Here is a 19,800-nt window from a genome sequence, read left to right on the forward strand (position 1 = left end):
TATAAAACGTCTCTCTGCCACACCATTATATCCTGCCTATTTCAGTTTTAATCTTCTAATTACTCTGTGTAACAGTATGTGCAAATAAAGTCAAAATCAAATCTGGATGACACAGGTATGTAGTGATATGACAATGGTGTAATACAACTAATAATGCAAAACACACAATTGATTGATGGGCGCTTATTTTAATGGAATACAGGTCTAAAAAAGCAAAAGTCTTTGGTAAAAGAAATTGCTGGTATTACTAGCAGCAATAAGTGTGGGGGGGGGGGGGGTTACATCATTAGGGGGTGCCTGTGCACCCTTAACACTCAACGTGCGCACACCAATGCACATACAATATCCACATGCGTTACTAAAAATGTTGACTTTCTGACATGTCTACATTTTAAATGTCGGAATTTTAACCATATTGCATTTTGACCATGTCGGCATAATGAATGTTGGCATTTTAGCCATTTCTGTCTGCCAATGCTTGTCAATGTTGGGTAATCATACTGAACCCGCCATGTACACCAGCCTGCCACATGTCTCCATACACACTAGCTACTGACAGTAGTGCCCTTTTTTTACATGAATACTTTTTTATTTGTTGATTATACTTCATGATTTATGTGTGGATACAAATCATGTTTCTTAAGGTGCCCATTCACATTACAATAATTGCATGCGTTTTGAACTAGATTGCATTTCATCGCATGTGATTTGCATGGAATTTGCATGCAATGCGATCTTAAGCTAGTTCAAAAAGTATGTGCAGCACATACTTTTTGAACTGTGCGATGGAATGTGCGCAGGAGCGCGCATCCCATCGCACCCGCAAAATGCACCGTGTATGGGCAGCTTCACTACTTGCAGATTAGTACATTTGCTGCTGGAATCATTTTGGTATTTGTAAATACATGTTTCTGTAGGTAAAGCTCTGTCTTACTGGTAAATATTGAATGTGATACAGAGAAATGCAATGAACAGTTTAGAAATGAATGATCTTGGAATATAAGCAGCACTGCATTAAGGTCCATACACACTGGGTGTTTTTGCCCAGCGTGTATGGATAATGATGATGGAGAAAATCTCTGGGCTGAAAAACAATAAGTTAATATACATTTTGCCCATTTCTAGCAATTTTCCCTGGGGTGGACGGCTTTCCATAGCAGGACACTATGGAAAGCTGTCCACTCTGCCACTCACCTGCCGGTAATACCAGCAAATGAGCAATGAGGCCAGCGATGATGCAGGAGCGCGCGTCCAAGCTCTTTGCTGCCCCATACACACTGGGCGGCTTTCCAGCTGAAAGCAGCTCAGACGACGAGTAAACTGAGCTGCTTTCAGCTCAAAGTCGCCCAGTGTGTATAGTCCTTATGACTTAAATAACCATTCACAATAAGCCAGTTAATGGATTTAACACTAAGTACAGTAGGTCTAGCTAATTTCTGACAGACCGAATGAACAGTTTGACTTTAATGAGCATACCATATTCTAACAAGCTATTGGCTTCATGTTTGGTTTAATTGTACCCAGGCAATGTAATGTTGTTATACACTAGATGGCACATGGATCAACATATTCATTAGTAACTTTTTTGTGACATTGTTAAAATAGAGTTATATATAAAAAGAAAAAGAATGGTTAATGTGTTTTGTTTTCCAAGAGAATGTTTGCAGCTTTAATGTTTAGAAATCGTAGAACTGAGATCATTGAATAAGAACAATTGCTTTTCTGGCTCTTTGTATACAAATATAACCAAGATCGATTAAAAGTGTATTACGAAATCAAATGTAACCAAATGTTGCTATTTAATTAGAAAACCTGCATTCTTTTGATTATGCCTGGTGATTTGTTCTGATACCATGCTTCATTTGTATGATGCTGTACCTGGAGAATGCTTAATCACATTAAAAGCCTCTTTCTGATCAGCAGAAAACCCAATGTACTGTAAATATTCAATAGTAGAGAAAGAAGGCTTATCCATCAAATATATTAGTAAAAGCCCTCGAGTATTAACTCTTTGGATGATATAGATTAATCACTGTACAAATGTACTAAAATAAAATAAAAACTTAAATTAGGCATTAGGTCGGATTGTACATCTTTCTAATTGGTTTTGTTTTTTAAAGAATGGGTGTGACAAATGTAGTGTCTAAGGGCCTGATTCAGACCTGTTTGCTAGGCTACATACATTTGCAGCCTAGCAAACAGGTCAGCGCCGCCCGCCGCCCTGCCAAACATGTGCTAGCATGCGAGGGTATGAGTACGAGAACACTCCTTACATGCAACCGAAGGGGAGAGAAATACAGTAATTAGAGAGTCGCTGACTCTTATTTCCACCGCTGATCGCCGGCGACAAGGCAGGCACTGATGTCATGTCATGTCAGCCGCCCGCTCCGTGCAGACATCGGCCCACCTGAGTTCCTAGGAGAAAGCCCTCCATTTTCACGGGGATGCCCTACCCCTACCCAATGGTCACATTTCCAGCAGCAGAATCCTGATTCTTCCAATGCCAGCAGATCCCGGTGAGTATTCCCATCCCTCCCTCCCCCATCCCTCCCCCAACCTAATCCTAACCATCCCCTTCGGCTACCTAACCCTAACTCTTCTACTAGTGTCCAACCATAATACTCACTCTCGGGATCTGTCAGCATTGTAAGCGCCGAAGTACCAGTGCCTGGATTTTGACCTTTGGGATCTTGACTCCCCGAGAATCCTGTAATTATCGCCAGTTATTTCTTGTTTTCATTTTAAATCAACATATCACTCAGCTCTCAGAACTTTTTAACCATTTACAATCTACATAGATATGGGTCTGAATTGCATTGAACTCTGAGGTGGCAATGCTAACCACTGTGCTACCAAGAAATGCTATACATTGATTTTTTTACTGTATGATTTTAATTCTAGTATGAAAATGACACTTTATGGGCTTGATTCAGACCTGATCGCACGTCTGCAAATTTGCACAGCTACCGATTATCAATGTACTTTGCATGTGTACGGATCGCCATGCGTGTGCACGGCACCTGGATGCAATCAAATTTTTCTGTTCACTGGCTGTATGCACGATGATTGACAGGGAGTGGACGTGTTGGGATGGGAACCGACGGTTTTATGAGAGTGGCAAGAAAAACACAGGGCATGCCGAAAAAACTGCTGGGAGAGTAAGAGAAAATGCAGGCGTATCAAAGCCTGTTAGGGGAGGGAGAGTGATGTCAGTAGCAGCCCGGTTGTGCCTGTATTCAATCATCACAGCCAGCGAGTAAAGCCTGGGCTACACGGCGGCTGCAATGATTGGTGCCAAGTGTAAAAACCATTCCATGGTGAGTGGCTTCCGACCGGATTTGAACATATTCGCCGGTGCAAATGGATGTGCAGCCAACATTCATTCGCAAGGAGCAGGGCAGAGGCTGAACATCGCTGGCTGTTTTTTTAGTACAGGCACCTTCTTTGCTTAAGTAGAGTAAGTATAGGCTATATGTAGTTTTATGCTATCACCTTTTCCAGGTTATACGCAAGCTTTGTGTATTCCAAAAGACACTTTAGAGATGGATCTCAAATGTAATGGTGTAATTAGTACAGTGCTTGTTTACAAACAGTTTGCATAACCTTTTCGGGGGTGATCAATTTTGATTGTAAAGAAAAACTTCACAGATTTTCTTTCAAAGCTGAGAAGGAAATGCTGAGACGGATGAGGCCACAAGTATCAGTGATACACTGGAAACGTATGGCCATCACTTACAACTGAATTACCCCATAAATAATGTTGATGCAGATTGACATCATATAAGTCATAATATGAAGCCTATTTAACATTTTATTTTAGCTAGGCAACATACAGTAGTATTGTAATTAATTTGTTCTCTGGGTGCTGCATGTATTTTATTCACTTTTTGGGAATGGTGCTCTTGGTCGCAAGCCTTTGTGACTATTTTGCTGGTTTGGGGTGTACTAAAATAAGATCAAGAATTGCAGATAGATGAGTTTGGTTTCATTGTAAATAGGGGATCATTCAGACCTGACCGAAGCGACCATCGTTTAGTTAAGACGCCGTCCCCGTTAGAGTGAAATCCCACCTAGCAAACTAATCTTCCCACTGTGCAAATCTATTCGCAGCCCTGCAAATATGTCCAAATCCCATCGCAAGCCACACACCATCGGATGATTTTTACACTGGCTCCAACTCATCGCAAGGCTAGAGTAGCCACTGTGATGAGAACAGGCATATCCGGCCAGTTAATGACATCACACACCCTAAATGCTTAGGTAACCCAACTATTTTATTATTGGCAGGAGTTCATTGCTGAAGGGCATGCGCATTGCGGTCGATCAATAATTGACAGATATGAATTACCCCCATAGAACTAATTCTCCAGGTTTATTTGGCTTAATGCAAGTTCATACTGTAATAAAATTTTTATACTAATGTTAATTTGTTTAATAGTTATGTTAACCAATTAACCTCCATAAATATACATTGTATCTATTTGACAGTCTCCCCTGGCTGACCTGTCACACTGCTGACCTACAGCGACAAAATGCACATTTCTGTGTAACTATTCTGCAAGGATTAATCTTATCTCATGTTACCATTTGGATTTAATGGAAAATAAATTAAACCTCAGCAGTTATAAATTACAAAAAAAGTATTGCTCAGCAATATAATAAGCTTAATGTTGGAAATATATTAAATTCACCAGGAGTGACTGCAGGCATGTGCCGGGCATGCCCTCACGGTGACAAAAGCGGGGGAATGACTCTCAATCGTAGCAATTCCAGCTATAGGCTAAGCCCATAGCTAAAAGGCCACACACCGTAATTTCAGTTCTGCACAACTTTCCCTCGTACAACCCAGGCACATGCTCGCGCGCGCACCCACACATGACTTCTAGGCAACTCAGCTTGTTAAGAAATATTAAATAAGAAGTACAAGGTTGAAAAGTGGTTCATTATAAAGAAAAGGGATAAACAGCACATCCAATATAGAAGGCAAAGCTTTTTGTATTCAAATATCAAAGCATCAATCTATGGTTAATGTTAAGAACATGGGATCCACTGTGTTAGCATAATTAGACAGCTTCAGAACATTATTAAACTCACTGAGAACATTAACATACACTATGTACCATTATGGGCTTGCGTCAGGCACAGTGGCTCGATCCGTACTACTTCTCTCACCACAGGTTACTATTCCCAATAGATGTCCACGTGGAAAGTATTCGAAAGCATTTAGCCATGCTAGCTAGCCCAGGGCTCCCCATATTCTGATTTTAAGCCTCAATCTATATTCCATAATCTGGCAATAATGATCTCATACAAGAATGTACAAGAGTCATTGAAGAAAAGTCAAAAGATAATAATAGCATTCTACTAAAGTCACGAATCATGGGCACTTTCTTGAGGAAGGTGTGGAAGACCGCACCTCAGTGGCCTTCAGGATTCCTCTCTCTACTTCCGGGGGGACACGTGTAGGCATGGGTTCCTGCTCCCACTATACCTGACGATCTCAGGACTTGTCATAGCCGATTTTATATTTATTCAGTGTTATTGCATTTCCAATAAGTTGTCTGGTAAAGTTTGCAAAAAAAAAAAATGTAATCTGTGCAGTCCATCGTATACTATAACAGAAGATACACGCTGCTCAGACTGGATTGCTTTGATAGACAAGCCCTGTCCTCAAGTCATCTGGTCACTGTGAGAAAGCGATAGATCATTTTCTGTTATATTGGTCTGGGTAAAAAAACATCTTCAGCTACAGAATACATAATTAAATAGTTGTATGTACAGTAGCCATGGTATCCTGTGGTTATTACATCTCTCACTATATTAAACTCATACTGTGCAGCACAGTATACTTGCTTTATGAATAAAATATATCAGTAAAGTTGTGTTGTTTCATGAATAAGTATTTCTTTTTAAGTTACAAGTAAAGTACAAACTAGGTCAGCTGCGGCGTGCCAGGCAGTCTGCACGTGGATAAAGACTGGAAGGAAATGTGTCGTTCTTTTGGGGTTTTGAAATGAAAGAAAAAACAAAAACAATTAAAAAAAAACCATCATTCCATCATTAGATTAATTATCCTTGAGATTGACCCAATTGCAAATGACTTAGAACAATTTAGAAATGTTCAAAAGTGCGGCACAATGCATGTGTTTGTAACAAATGCAAATATATTACAGGGAAGTGCACAGATTTACAAGTCCAAGAGATTGCAGCATCTCATGGGATAAGTTACTGTAGGTGGGTTATGGTTACTCCTTGCTAATTAGCATAAGGTGCCTGTGTATCGAGGGCCTAATTCAAGTAATTGTATGAAAACAAATGTTTGATTTTCTAGGCCACAGAACTGCTAAAGTTAGTAAGGGAAGTTGTTGCCCAGGAATCAAAAGAAATGCCCAATGGAGTCATGGCTAACTTATTCACAACTATGTGCACATTCGCGACTTACACACAACAAGGAACATCAGAGCTAAGGGTAGTCCTGAGGCTATGCAGACTGGACACAGCAGTAGCAAATCAGATGCCATGTTATATCACTTAGCTTGCAGCTGATGACACCCCTTAACTTGCAGCTGGAGAAACCCCTTTCAGGTAGTGTGCTTATTTAAAATGAAGGCCAAATAGAAAAATAGATTTTTAAAAATGCTCCACATCAGAGAAAGTGTTGAAGTCCATATCTCCCTGCAATCCATGTTACACTGTCCCACATTAAAAGAGTAAAAGGTAAATATAAATGCCCTCATATTTTGTTGGGTTTCTTAAGCTGGTCACACATAGGGCAAAACAAATCCTCAATGAGACGCGGCTCATGACAGCTTATCAGGGCTAATTAGAGAGCCCCAGATGAGCCAGTTACCTGCTATCAGCAATCACGGGTAATAGCACATTGGCCGGTTCTTTTAAAGTCTCTTATTTAAAGGTTTTATTTTACCAGGTGTAAGATAGATATAGATGGAATGTGGAATGAGATGGGGGAGCGGTCATCACGGGACAATGGACACCTTTAGGGGGAGTAGAGGACATTGATGTGGAGAAGGAACAAGTTGTTGCATATGGAGAGTGGGGGGGGGGGGGGTGCTATGGTTCAGGGGGTGGTGTGCAGCAACCCCCCCCCCAGTCGTGGCCTTGGCTATAAGGCATTGGATGGCACATGTGGGCAGTCATTTTTGTTGAGTGGTCACATGGGTGAGTATACCAGAAGCTGCAGGAGGGATGGGGTGGCCACCTTTATTTTGAAAAAATGCTCCAAGTATTACAATGTGTGGTTTGGAATAATTCATACATACACACTATGATATCTGATTGTAGTATACATATATGCAGCAACACTTAGACAAAGTGAAATATGGAGAATGTACTGTAGTACTAATATTATTTTTCATTAATAGAGCAGTCATTAAAATTTTACAGAAGATTGATATATGACTCCACCAGTGACCTCTATGAGACCTGTGCAGTCTGGAGTAGGTGGAATGGAATGTTCTGTACTGTGATACACACATCCCCTTTGTGCATGGGGAGAGAGTGCTTGAACTGGAAATACTGAATGTATTCTGACAGGCAGAGGCTTCAAAATAAAGTCTTTAGATATAACAAATTATCTTGTCCATTAAAAGGCTCATTAGTAAAGCATGTTAATGAGCTGCCAGAAAAGCTCAGGCATCTTTTTTGATACATAACAATACATATTTGTTACTCGGCCTGACAAAAAGCAATAAAAATGGATGATTAATTTTGATTAAAGCATCTTGTAGTTTATATTTATTGGCTGGAAAATACATGAAAAGATAATGAATCTAATTTCTAAGGATTATTGTTGAATAAATGTCTCACTCTCTTCGAATCTTCTAAAAGACATTAACATTTTATCAATATCTTTGCTTGAAAGATACCTGTCCTCAAAGTGAGATTTATTTTCTATTAGACCACTATGAGATCTGGGTCTGGATCTGAGGGTACACACGGTGAGATATGCAGGCAAGACTATCCAGATCCAGACACAGATCCAGATCCAGACACAGTTTGAATATAGGTCAAATAGAAAGTAAATCTCACTGTGTAACCATAACCCAGTTCCAGACCCACACCAGATCTAATAGTGGTCTAATAGAAAATACATCACACCGTGTGTATGCACCATTAGACTTCTTTTTTAAGTGGAAAATACTAAAAACGTATACCCCTTTTCCACTAGCAACCCGGGTCAAACCTGGTAATTTGTTCCAGGGTCAATGTCGGGTTGGTCCTGGGTTTGTGTCACATTTTCACTACAGTGCTACCTGGTAAATTGCTGGATCAGCCCCATTAACACTTAACCCGGGTAAGGCCTGTTTTTTCCTATAGATTAAATAAAAAAAGGCCTTTTAATAGGGCTTTACCAAGGCAAGGTTACAAAACAAGGCCACCATTACCCAAAAGGGCCGTCATTAAAGAAAACATTTCCTGACTAAATATTTATTTGAAAAAGTTTAAAAGTTCGTGCTTTTTATTTTTGTCCCAAATATTCAATATGAATCCTTTTCAAAAGTGTCTTCAAACAAGACATGTAAAATATTTGTGAAAACTGTTGTTTGCAGTATACCGCAGCCATTGGTGTACCTAGAGTTGTAGCAAGTGCATATAAACATGTAAAAAATGAACATAAATTACCCCAGAAGCTCCAATCAGCCCTGCTTTTTAAATATACCGGGTTGGGAGCATTTCCACTACCTCTGAACCCAGGAGCAAACCAGGTCCACCCTGATCATTACCTGGGTTGGATTGCCGGGGATTCCAAACCGGGTTATTTGACATGGGAGCATTTCCACTAGCAGACCGGGTTATTTCTGCTAGTGGAAAAGGGGTATGAGTTTACTTTAGTTTGTCAAAACAGATGATCCATAGCATCCAGCAACATACTGCATTAATCATGCTTTCTTGTTTCACTTATTTTTGCTACTTTGCATACGAGTTCAACATTAAACAAATCCCCAATGTCTTCAACATTATACCTTTTACTGAACCTGGTTTCATTGAGGTTTAAAACATATTGTCCAGTGACAACACAATGCTAGCTGGAGCATTCATGGTTGAGCAAAACAGCTCTGTGCCTAATTCCAGATGAGGGAGCTAAGGATGAAGCTAGCATTTCTGTGTCCCATGGAAAAATACACATTAAGGCACCCTCACAAGCCATCCCATCCAAATAGTTAGTAGTAACCCTATTTATATGACAACCATGAAAACCTTACAATGCAGACAACATCAGTGACTTGCACATACTACAAACCGCATAAAGGAGCACGATATAAAGACTGATGTAAAATACACACAGCATTAGAGACCGCCATATATGACAAATAGCAGTAGTGACCGCCATATACTACATAGCAATAGTAACCTCCATATAAGTCAGACAGCAGTAGTGACCATCATATACTGTATGACAGACAGCAGTAGTGACCGCCATATATAACAGACAGCAGTAGCGACCGCCATATATGAAAGACAGCAGTAGTGACTGCTATATACATCAGACAGCAGTAATGCCGCTATATGCTACAGACAGCAGTAGTGACCGCCATATACTATATAGCAGTAGTGACTGCCATATATGTTAGACAGCAATAGTGAACATAATATAAGACAGACAGCAGAAGTGACTGCCGTATACATCATACAGCAGTAGTGACTGCCATATATGACATAACACTAGTGACCACCATATACTCCAGACACCATTAAGCTCTATTTACATCACTTAATCATAACTAAACTCTTTAACCCCTTCAGTGGTAATCCCAGACATTTTCCAGGATATGCTTCAGTGCTCACACTGGCATTCCTGGAAAATTTCCAGGATTGTCACTGTCTCTTCCTCCTTGGTGCCAAGCAACGCCGCGGCTGAGCTGAGTGATGAGGAATGAGCTCAGCTTCAGCCACTGCCCGGCTGCTGGCAGAAGCTGATCTAGTGCACAGCAGCGCTGCCCAGCCCCAGGACACTTTTTAAGGAAGTGCTCTCCAAAAAAAAAAAAAACCACTGAAGGAGTACAACCTTAACCCTTTACCTCCCTTATTTTTAAAATTACCACCATAATAAACTCTGCTGCTCGTTTTATCATCAGCTGCTAAGAAATGCATTCTTCAGTTTTGGCTGCACCCTAGTGATCCCCCATTCTTCCTTTTTTTTTAAACAAATTATTTCGTATTTTTAGGATAGAATGGCTCAAAGCATCCTTTAAAAAAGAAAGATTTACCAACATTTTTTTTGACACTTGGGAGAGTATATAAAGGGCCGCAAATATTTAGTATCCCACAAATATATTAAAGGGGGACCGCAGCAGGGATCTCCGATCCCTGCTGCGATCCTCCCTGCAGCGCCGGCGGCCAAATCCCCCATAGGTTTCTATGGGGGATGCGAAGCTGCCTGATGTATCAACATCGGGCAGCCTGGCTTCGCACCCCTGGGCTATCGCCATTCTAATGTGGCGATAGCCCATTGTAGCCTATGGCTACACTTCGCACTGCCCGAGCAAGGCAGTGCGGTAAGAGGGGTCGGCGGGGGTCAGCGCATAACCACGCATGCGGCTTCCGGGTTAGGGCTTCGCAGGGACGGGCTCCTATCAGAGCCCTGTCCCTGCTCCGTTAATATTGATAAATTGCCCAGATATGATCGCATTTTACAATGCGATCCTGGGCGGTAATATTCCGCCCAGATCGCATTGTAAATGTGATCATGATAAATGGGCCCCTGTGCATCCTTTAAAAAGAAAGATTTACCAACATTTTTTTCGACACTTGGGAGAGTATATATAATCTCTCAGGTTGGGAAAAAGTTTCAAAACACATAATGGTATGAAACATGGGTCTCTGCACAGAACACCCCAATTTAATTGACTACCAGCTAACTTGGAACTCATTTCATCCATATGTGATGATATTGGTTGTAGTGGTGTTGTGGTGGCAGCAGACTCAGGCCCATCTTATGATTCTTTTTGTATATTTTTGTATATTTGTATATTTTTCTGTGTATTTGTGAATTCTTCTAAACAAAAATTACTCTTACAACAATCTATTATTATGATGTTAGTTGACAAAAACTTAACACTGAATATTTATCAAAATATGTACACAATATGTTTTTCCTAGTATTGCCACATAGCACAGCTGTGCCCATGAAGCAGCTGCCACCGTGGTTGCTGCTGTCAGTGAGGAGGATGTGGGACCATGCATACACAAACATGGGAGACAGACAGGAAATAAATGTGTGTTGTCCCTACAATCCCTCCTCCCCAGTTAGGACTGTGACGAGTCATAGAAAATAGTCTTGTTGCAACACCTTAACACCTTATCAAATTGTACCGGTACCAAAAATACCCAGAGGCAGACATAAGCCTAACAAACGTATTGGTTGCCCATTTGTTAATGAGCATTGCTTGCCATGAATATCTTTTGTATTTAACGTAGTATCTTATAGTAGACAGTTGTTTGTAGTTTAAAATTAAATAAAAATAAATTCCTAAAGGCCATGGAGAGTGACTTGTCATATTATAATGGACTGGTTCTAGACTGCTCCTTCTAACTCATTTAATCTTTCCAACCTATAGTAGCAAAACATCATTAATTTTCCTTAGACAACCTTCCATGTGCTTCAGAGTTTAAATTACATTATGGTTAATTTAAAACCTAATGCAATTTGAAGTCCTAAAAATATAAAACATACTACAAGTCAGCATTTGCCTTGCATCAGACTAATCTAATACAATGCAGTGGCCATGGAACAAATAGATATATGGCAGCACCATAGATATAGATCTGTATTTTATTTGGGGGCTTTTTCACAGCAGAGGAAGACTATTTTTTTCTATGGCAAACTTAACGTCATCAATATATTGAATTGCTTTTGGATTCTATGTGAGTTTTATTTCACCTTATTTCTCTGATTGGAAGAACTGTCTGCATTATGTACATTATTTTATGTATTTTCTAAATTAACCAAGTTGGCAAAACATCTCTATCTGTACCAAATGTAATCTGAAGTGTTCTACTTTTTTGTATGGAACACAAGATCCGTTAAAACAGCCATTTAATAAATATTCCGCTCACTATTGGGTGTGAGGAATTGCACCGATACCCGCTGGTGGTTGTAGTTTGCATGATTGTTTCCAGGAATTTCAGCTGTTATGGTCCTAAAAATATATGGAATGAATTAGAATAAATGCATTAAAATCTATGGCCCAACTGAATAAGGATTCCACACTCCTCATTTTTTACTTGTGCATTCACTTTGGACATTATTTTGAAAGCCCAATGTCTTTCGATGACTTTGATGTTAATTGCAAGGATACCTTTACAACTGTATCCGGGTGATAGATTGACAGTGTCTAGAAAGGCAGTCATTAAGTTGATACCAAAAAGTTGACATTCACAAGGTCGACATTGACAAAACGTCAACTCAAGCAAAAGGGGGACATGGCATTGGTCGACACACGAACAGGTCTTTTGTGATTTACTTTTCCAATTTGTGGACCTTTTTATGCTTTACCATCCACACTGACTCTGTTTAAGAATGGTAACGTGGGGCAAGCGCACTAATTGGGGGTTCACATGCTCAGGTGTCGACATTGAGGGGGGGGGAATCATATTGACATTTTCATTTGTCGACCATTTCCATGTTGATCTTTTCTCAAAGTCGACCTACAGTAGTGCATGTTGACCTTTTGTCAATGTTGACCAAGCGTATGGCGACCTTTTGCCAAAGTCATCCTAGTGCATATTGACCTTTTGGTGTTGACCATATTGACCTTTTGGTGTTGACCCTGTCTACCCTTTCATCCGGAACTTTCACAATGTGGTGAGTTCGGTACCTCAAGAAATATTTTAAGACATGAGTGGACCTATAAATGAAGCAATGGTAGATGAAGTATACCATTCTGATATAGGGAATATTCCCCTGAAGGACTTAATATGTTTTCCGCCTACTTTTCTGTCTGAAGGCAAATTTTTATTAAGATCAGTTGAAGTGGTGTTGAAAGCATGGTATAAATTTCTGGACCAAATGGGTAAGCTAGGAGCTCTGCTTGGACATCTTCCCATTGACTCCATAGCCAAAAGTATACCAAATCTAAATTTAGGGACATGGAAGACTAAAGGAATCAATACACTTTCCGACTTGTTCCATAATAAACATTTAATGTCTTTTACACAGCTTAAAGATAAATTTGATATTCTTAATACAGAATTTTATAAATATTTACAAGTGAGACATTGGTTACAATCTAATATCTTCCAATCCATGGAGATGGAGTGTCTCCCAAAGGATATGGTGACTCAATTATCTGGTGCACAAAAGAGAGGAGGAACCTCTTATTGGTATAAAATATTAGTGCAAGGAAAAGAGGCTGAGAAATCCAGCTGGCAAAATAGATGGGAACAGGAATTAGACATCTCTCTGGAGGTTAAACAATGGGACCAGCTATTTAGAATGATCCACCAAATGTCAAAGGCAGCTATACATACTGAAAGATACTTCAAAATATTCTACCATGCATATTATACCCCAGATAAGCTACATAGAATAGCCTGGGAGCAAACTGATCTATGCTGGAGATGTGCAATGGAAAGAGGAGACCTACTGTAATACATATTTTTTGGTCTTGTAAAAAATTAGAGGGCTTTTGAAAAGATATTGAAAACTTCTTATCTGAGCTATGGGGGGAGAGAGTTCATCTAAATGCCCCAATGGTCCTACTGCACATAGGGATCTCCAGCCTAGACTTAGCGCTATTATTACAGTTATAGCGCAGTTATGGAAACAGGTACATCCCCCCTCTCTCCAGATTGTGATTAATAAAATAAAGTTTAATTACAAAATGGAAACATTAAATAGTCCGGACAATTCTAAGATATGTAAATTATGGAGTGAATGGGAACGTACGCAAATAATAACATAACAATGAGAATAAATACATGTATAGCTGAATACGGCTGAGTGCCTCTAGGAATCCTGAGTAGAAAGTAGATAATAGAACTAGTAAGTACGGTTGTTTAACCTCTGACTCCTTTTCCACGCCCTCCTCCTTCTGTGATATAAAGAGAAATATAGAGAGATGATTATAAAAACCAAGTAAATTTGACTGTCGATAATTGTAAGTTTGATTTTATGTGTACTGTATGGGTTTTTTTTTAAAAACAATTGTAAGGGAATGGCTATCCCTATGTATGTCTTAAAATTTGATGCAATAAAAAATATTGAAAGAGAAGAAATATTTTAAGACTTCATTTATTATGTGAAATGCTCATGACTTTCTCAGGCAGTACATGCATCATCTCAACCTTTACCCAACCAATATCTTCTTTTGGTGCAGGATTGCTCTTTCTATTTATAGAAGATATTATGACTCTTGTGTGAAGTAAAGGGCCCCTTACATTAGAACGATATATCTGATGCTGAAATTGGATGCAATTTCCCTTGAAATCCCGGACCTTTCAGGGAGTAATTGCATTCAATTTGGTACTTTGGTGTCATTTTGTGCATGCAATTTGGTCCAATAAATTGTATGAGATTTATCTGGCCAAATTGCATGTGTACTTTACTTTCTGCAATACAGTATATCGCATAAGATATATCGCATGCGCCAAAAGCACTCCATTTTCCAACCGATTACATCTGATTCCGACAAATCACAGGTGCGGTCCAACTAACGTAGAGGGCTCCCATCCGACTCTCACGGGGCCGTGCATTGGATCAGATCAGATGGAAAACACAATGTGGCAATTTTCAGCCGATATATTTCGGCCCGAAACATCGAAATTGCCCAAAATAGGGCAAAATCGTTCTAATGTAAGGGAGCCTTAAGATGGGCCACTCATATTTATTGTAGATTATTTTATTACTTAGTGTCTGTGAAACATAGTACTGTGGGCATAGCAAGGCCAGTGCTTTTCTTCTATGAAATCACTTTTTTCAACATTTCTTAACATTTTATTCTTCTTTAATTTCCAGGTGCTTCAGAAGTTCGGAAAAGCAGATGAAACAAAAGATGAACAGTTTGATGAATATGTGCAGAACTTCAAAAGACAAGAGGTAAGCTCAGCTTTTTTACATAATAATCAGTGAAAAGAATGGAGAAAGGAGCCAGTGGCGAAGTTGCCCATGGCAACCAATAAGGTTTGAGGTAACATTTATCAAGTTAGAAGAAGAAGGGTAGGAATAGCGCTAAACTATTATATATGATTTTGAATCAATTGGCGTAAATTGTACACCTTTGACAGAATCGTTTGAGAACAATGAAATGTGTCAGTATTACAGGAGTTTCCAACCTTGGATACAGTGGGACACTGCAGAGGATAATACATTCTTTATATCCCAGCTTGATCCAGCTCATCAGCACCCACTGGAGGTATTTCCTCCTGTCTCACCCTTGCTATAGAGATTCTGCCTGTTTGTCCATGGAATCTACACCGAACTGGATCCCCGTGATCTGCATTCTTGTGAGGGCATTGTCAAAAGAAACAGAATCCTCCAACAGTGATACCGACTTGGAAGGACTCCAGCCAGGGGCGGATTGGGAATTAAAACCAGCCCGGGAAATATCTTGAAGCAGCCCGGGGGGGTGTGTGTGCAGGTTTTTTGGGGGCGTGGCCTATCGATATGGGGGCGTAGCCTATTTCAACGAGGCCCCGTTTTTGCCGCTGTGGGGGCATGGCTAGTGGCTCTCAATATTGTTTGTCCTGACGACGGGGGAGACCCCGAAAACGTTGACCTGGAATAAATCTCGTCCTTCTTTCACGCTACACTGAGAGTCCCCGAGTGCCCATTTCTTCCCTGCACTAATATATATATATATATATATATATAGCAGTCCAATTTTCCAACCAGGAAAAAATAACGGCACTCAGGAGACGGTGGTACGTGACTTCAAAGAAATACAATACACTTTATTTCTTTGAAGTCACGTACCACCGTCTCCTGAGTGCCGTTATTTTTTCCTGGTTGGAAAATTGGACTGCTATTTAACATCACCTTCTGGCACCTGGGGCAGCTGTATGACTAAATTATTTGAGTGCCGGCAGACTTTGGATTGTATATATATATATATATATATATATAAAACCAATTAGCTTGAGTTAGGGTACTGGAGCCCATCTCTGTGACATTACCTAGTATTATAGAACACAGGACTGCTTAGCCCAGAGTGCTCTCTTGTGCCTCACCTGATACTGCAAATCCTTTAAGGTAGGGAGAAGGAAAAGGAAAAAAACTATACTGTTTAAAGATCATCAATATACATACAAACAATTGGAAATAACCGTAGTGCAGGTGGTGCTGATGTTAATTTCAAGTCTCAATTGAGTCCAGCAATGTTAGCCCTTTTTGTAAAGGGGCACAGGTGTTCACCAAAGTCCAATAATATAGACTGCGGCTCCCTCAATGGATAACAACCATACATCCAGGGTCAGGACGTGTAAAATCTAGAAGAAACAAAGAAGGGGCGCTCTATGGTGCATGTAAATGATATATTTATTTCGGAGAACAAACACTCCTTAAAAAAGATAAAAGCAAATGCTCGTACCAAGATAAAAACAGTGTAGGCTGGTTACCACATGATAAATGTCACAATACCACGGCAAAGCTGCTCCAACCGCATCTCCACTGGCATCGGATCCACAGGAACACACAGGCGCTGGATTGCGCCGGCAGGACTTGGAAGCCGGGGGCCGGGGACACGCAGGCAGAAGACAGCGCGGGGACACAGTCAGCACGGGTATCACTGACCATGCTCTAACGCGTTTCGTCAGAGGGTGAAGTCTCTGATGAAACGAATTAGGGCGTGGTCAGTGATACCCGTGCTGACTGTGTCCCGGCGCTGTTCTCTGCTTGCGTGTCCCCGGCCCACGGCTTCCAAGTCCTGCCGGCGCAATCCAGCGCCTGTGTGTTCCTGTGGATCAGATGCCAGTGGAGATGCGGTTGGAGCAGCTTTGCCGTGGTATTGTGACATTTATCATGTGGTAACCAGCCCACACTGTTTTTATCTTGGTACGAGCATTTGCTTTTATATTTTTGAAGGAGTGTTTGTTCTCCGAAATAAATATATCATTTACATGCACCATAGAGCGCCCCTCTGTTCTTTGTTTCATATATATATATATATATATATATATATATATATATATATATATATATATATACACACTTGTTGCCAGGTGTTACATGCACATAGCCAGGGGTGTCATGCTCATTGCTAGGGGTTTCCTGCTCATTGCCACTTGTTACATGCACGTAGCCAGGGGTTCCATGCTTGTTGCCAGGGGTTACATGTACGTAGCCAGGGGTGTCATGGTTGTTGCCAGGGGTTACATGCAACAAGGCCAACATGTAACAAGGCCAAGAGCCTGGTGCTGGTTCTTTAAATATAGAGGGACTCCAGAAAAAAACAGACCAGTTCCTGTTTATAACCATCCGAGTTGCTAATCGTAAGAAGCTGCCGATCTTAGTAATTTCTCTCCGATGGTCTTTGTAGGTGCATTTCATTGCAGTGTCAGCTTCAGCCATAATGATTGTTTTTGCTATATGACACAGGGCCGGATAAAGATTTGTGGGGGCCTCTACTTCTGGCAATGTTATTAAAGTGTACAAGGCCTGATTCAGATGTGGAGGCTGCTGCATCCGCTATTGCATGGGTCTTCAAACTGTGGCCCTCCAGATGTTGTAGAACTACATGTCCCATCATGCCCTGACAGTTTTGGCATGCTATTATAGGAAAAAATGTGGCAAATCTATGTTGGAACATGTAGTTTCACAACATCTGGAGGGCCACAGTTTGAAGACCCATGCGCTATTGGGCCTGTTGCCAGAGTAGCGGCTGCGATAATAAGATAATGCCAGTATCAGCTCTTCCCTGCTGTACCTGTGTGTGCCAGAATATGCAAGCTGTCAGATGCCCAATTTCTGTGCCAGTGCACGCTGTAACACTGCCAGTGGTTATGGACATGACACCATCTACGCCCCATCACCAATCGCCCTATGGCAGATGCAATGTCTCTATCTGGCCTCTGTGACAACGGCCGTGCATCTGAGAACGCAGCCCGCTGCCACTGACAGAGTGTCACACAAAATCCCCAGGTCACATATACCACAGAGCCTCCGCCCCTTCCACACCAAGTTCCAGTAATCGTTCCCCTTACACATAATGCCCACAGCAGTAGCGCCACATATGATGCCCACAGTATTAGTTCCCCTTATACGTAATGCCCACAGTAGTAATGTACATTACATATAATGCCTACAGCAGTAGTGTCACACATAATGCCAACAGTATTAGTTAATGCCCCATACACCCACAGCAGTACTGCCAAACATTATGCCCACAGTATTAGTCACCCTTACACAGAACGCCACAGTATTAGTGCCCTTTACACATAATGCCTACAGCAGTAGGGCCACATATATTGCCCACAGTATTAGTTCCCCGTACACACAAGGCCACAGTAGTAGTAGTGCCATATAATAATAATAACTGTAAATAATAAATATAATGCCCACAATAATAGTCCACACAAACTCCCAAAGTTGTAATTCCACACAAAATCCTCACAGTAATGTTGCCCCTCACACATAACATGTCCACAGGAGGGGAGTTGGGAAGAGCTGCTGCTGTCGCAGAGGCAGCTGTGTGGAGTGGGAGGAGAAATGCCGTGCTACACGCTGCCGGCAGTGACAGTAAGGTACCAGAGCAGGTATCACTCTTTTCAGCCTGCAATACATGCCCTTGCTGAGCGGGTAGTGGGATCTGTACCTGTAATATAAAGAAGAATAGGACAGCGGCGCGTACTGATCAGCCGCTCAGGAGACCCCAGCCCGCGGTGACAGCTCTGACATGCTGCCGGGTGACCTCACAGGGTGCGCCGGGCAGAGTACGGCTCCTGCCGCAGGAGAGATCCATCGGAACGCCCCTGCGCGCTGCTGATGGGATGGCTGGCTGGAGGGCAGCCAGCCTATCTCCGGACCGCGGGAGCAGCTGTGTGCGCTCGCGCATGCGCACCAGCCCTCCCGCGGCCATTTTAACTGTGGGAGGACTCGAGGCTGGCCGCGGCCATCTTCATTCAGGGCACAGTGCCGCAGCCCAGCATGGAGATGCCGCGGCCAGCCGTGTTAGGGACGGTGGGCGGCCGCTTGCCTATAAAAATGTGCCGGCCCACCGGGAAACTGCCCGGCTTCCCGGTGGGCCAATCCGCCCCTGACTCCAGCGGTGATGTATAATTACAAAGTGGATTTAACTACCTCAAAAAGGGCGACCTCTCTATGCATAAAAGAGACTTGAACACTATTGGAACAAGCAGGACATATCAAATTATTATATGTATCCTCATTGTGTCCGTTCTGTTTATTTACTCATAAACTTTATCTTATAATTGAAAATTTTAATAAATTAGATATATTTAAGCCAATTGATCTAAAATCATATATAATAATTTAGCGCTACTCCTACCCTTCTTCTTTCTTCCTTGTTGTATTGTATACAGTATTTCATGTGGTTATAAGTAAAGATATATTATATTATCTAACACTTGCAGTACAATATACTTTTTATGTAATCAGCGCTGCTCACATGCTTTTTGCGTGATTGTGTGTAAAATTACATGCAAAAATGTATTTATCCTGTACACACAAGGGAAAAGTGACATGTTAGTTTTTGATTGAAATTAATTAAAATACACATACTTGTTAAAAAGGTTATTGTGTGCTAGGTCGACCATCCCATGGTCGACATTCATTAGGTGTACACCAAACGGTCGACAGTGGGTAGGTCAACACCACTGAATGGT

General features: G+C 41.2%; 1 protein-coding gene across 1 annotated transcript in view; it reads left to right on the forward strand.

The window, feature by feature from the left end:
* Positions 1-19,800, forward strand: part of AMPH (amphiphysin) — a 187,111-nt gene that overhangs the window by 47,943 nt on the left and 119,368 nt on the right. Inside the window, exon 2 of the mRNA XM_083188470.1 lies at positions 14,978-15,058. Coding sequence (XP_083044596.1) covers positions 14,978-15,058 — 81 coding nt within the window. The remainder of the gene's footprint in view (positions 1-14,977; positions 15,059-19,800) is intronic.

The sequence above is a fragment of the Crinia signifera genome, chromosome 5, assembly GCF_055691185.1.
Source record: "Crinia signifera chromosome 5, ASM5569118v1, whole genome shotgun sequence".
Taxonomy (NCBI): Eukaryota; Metazoa; Chordata; class Amphibia; order Anura; family Myobatrachidae; genus Crinia; species Crinia signifera.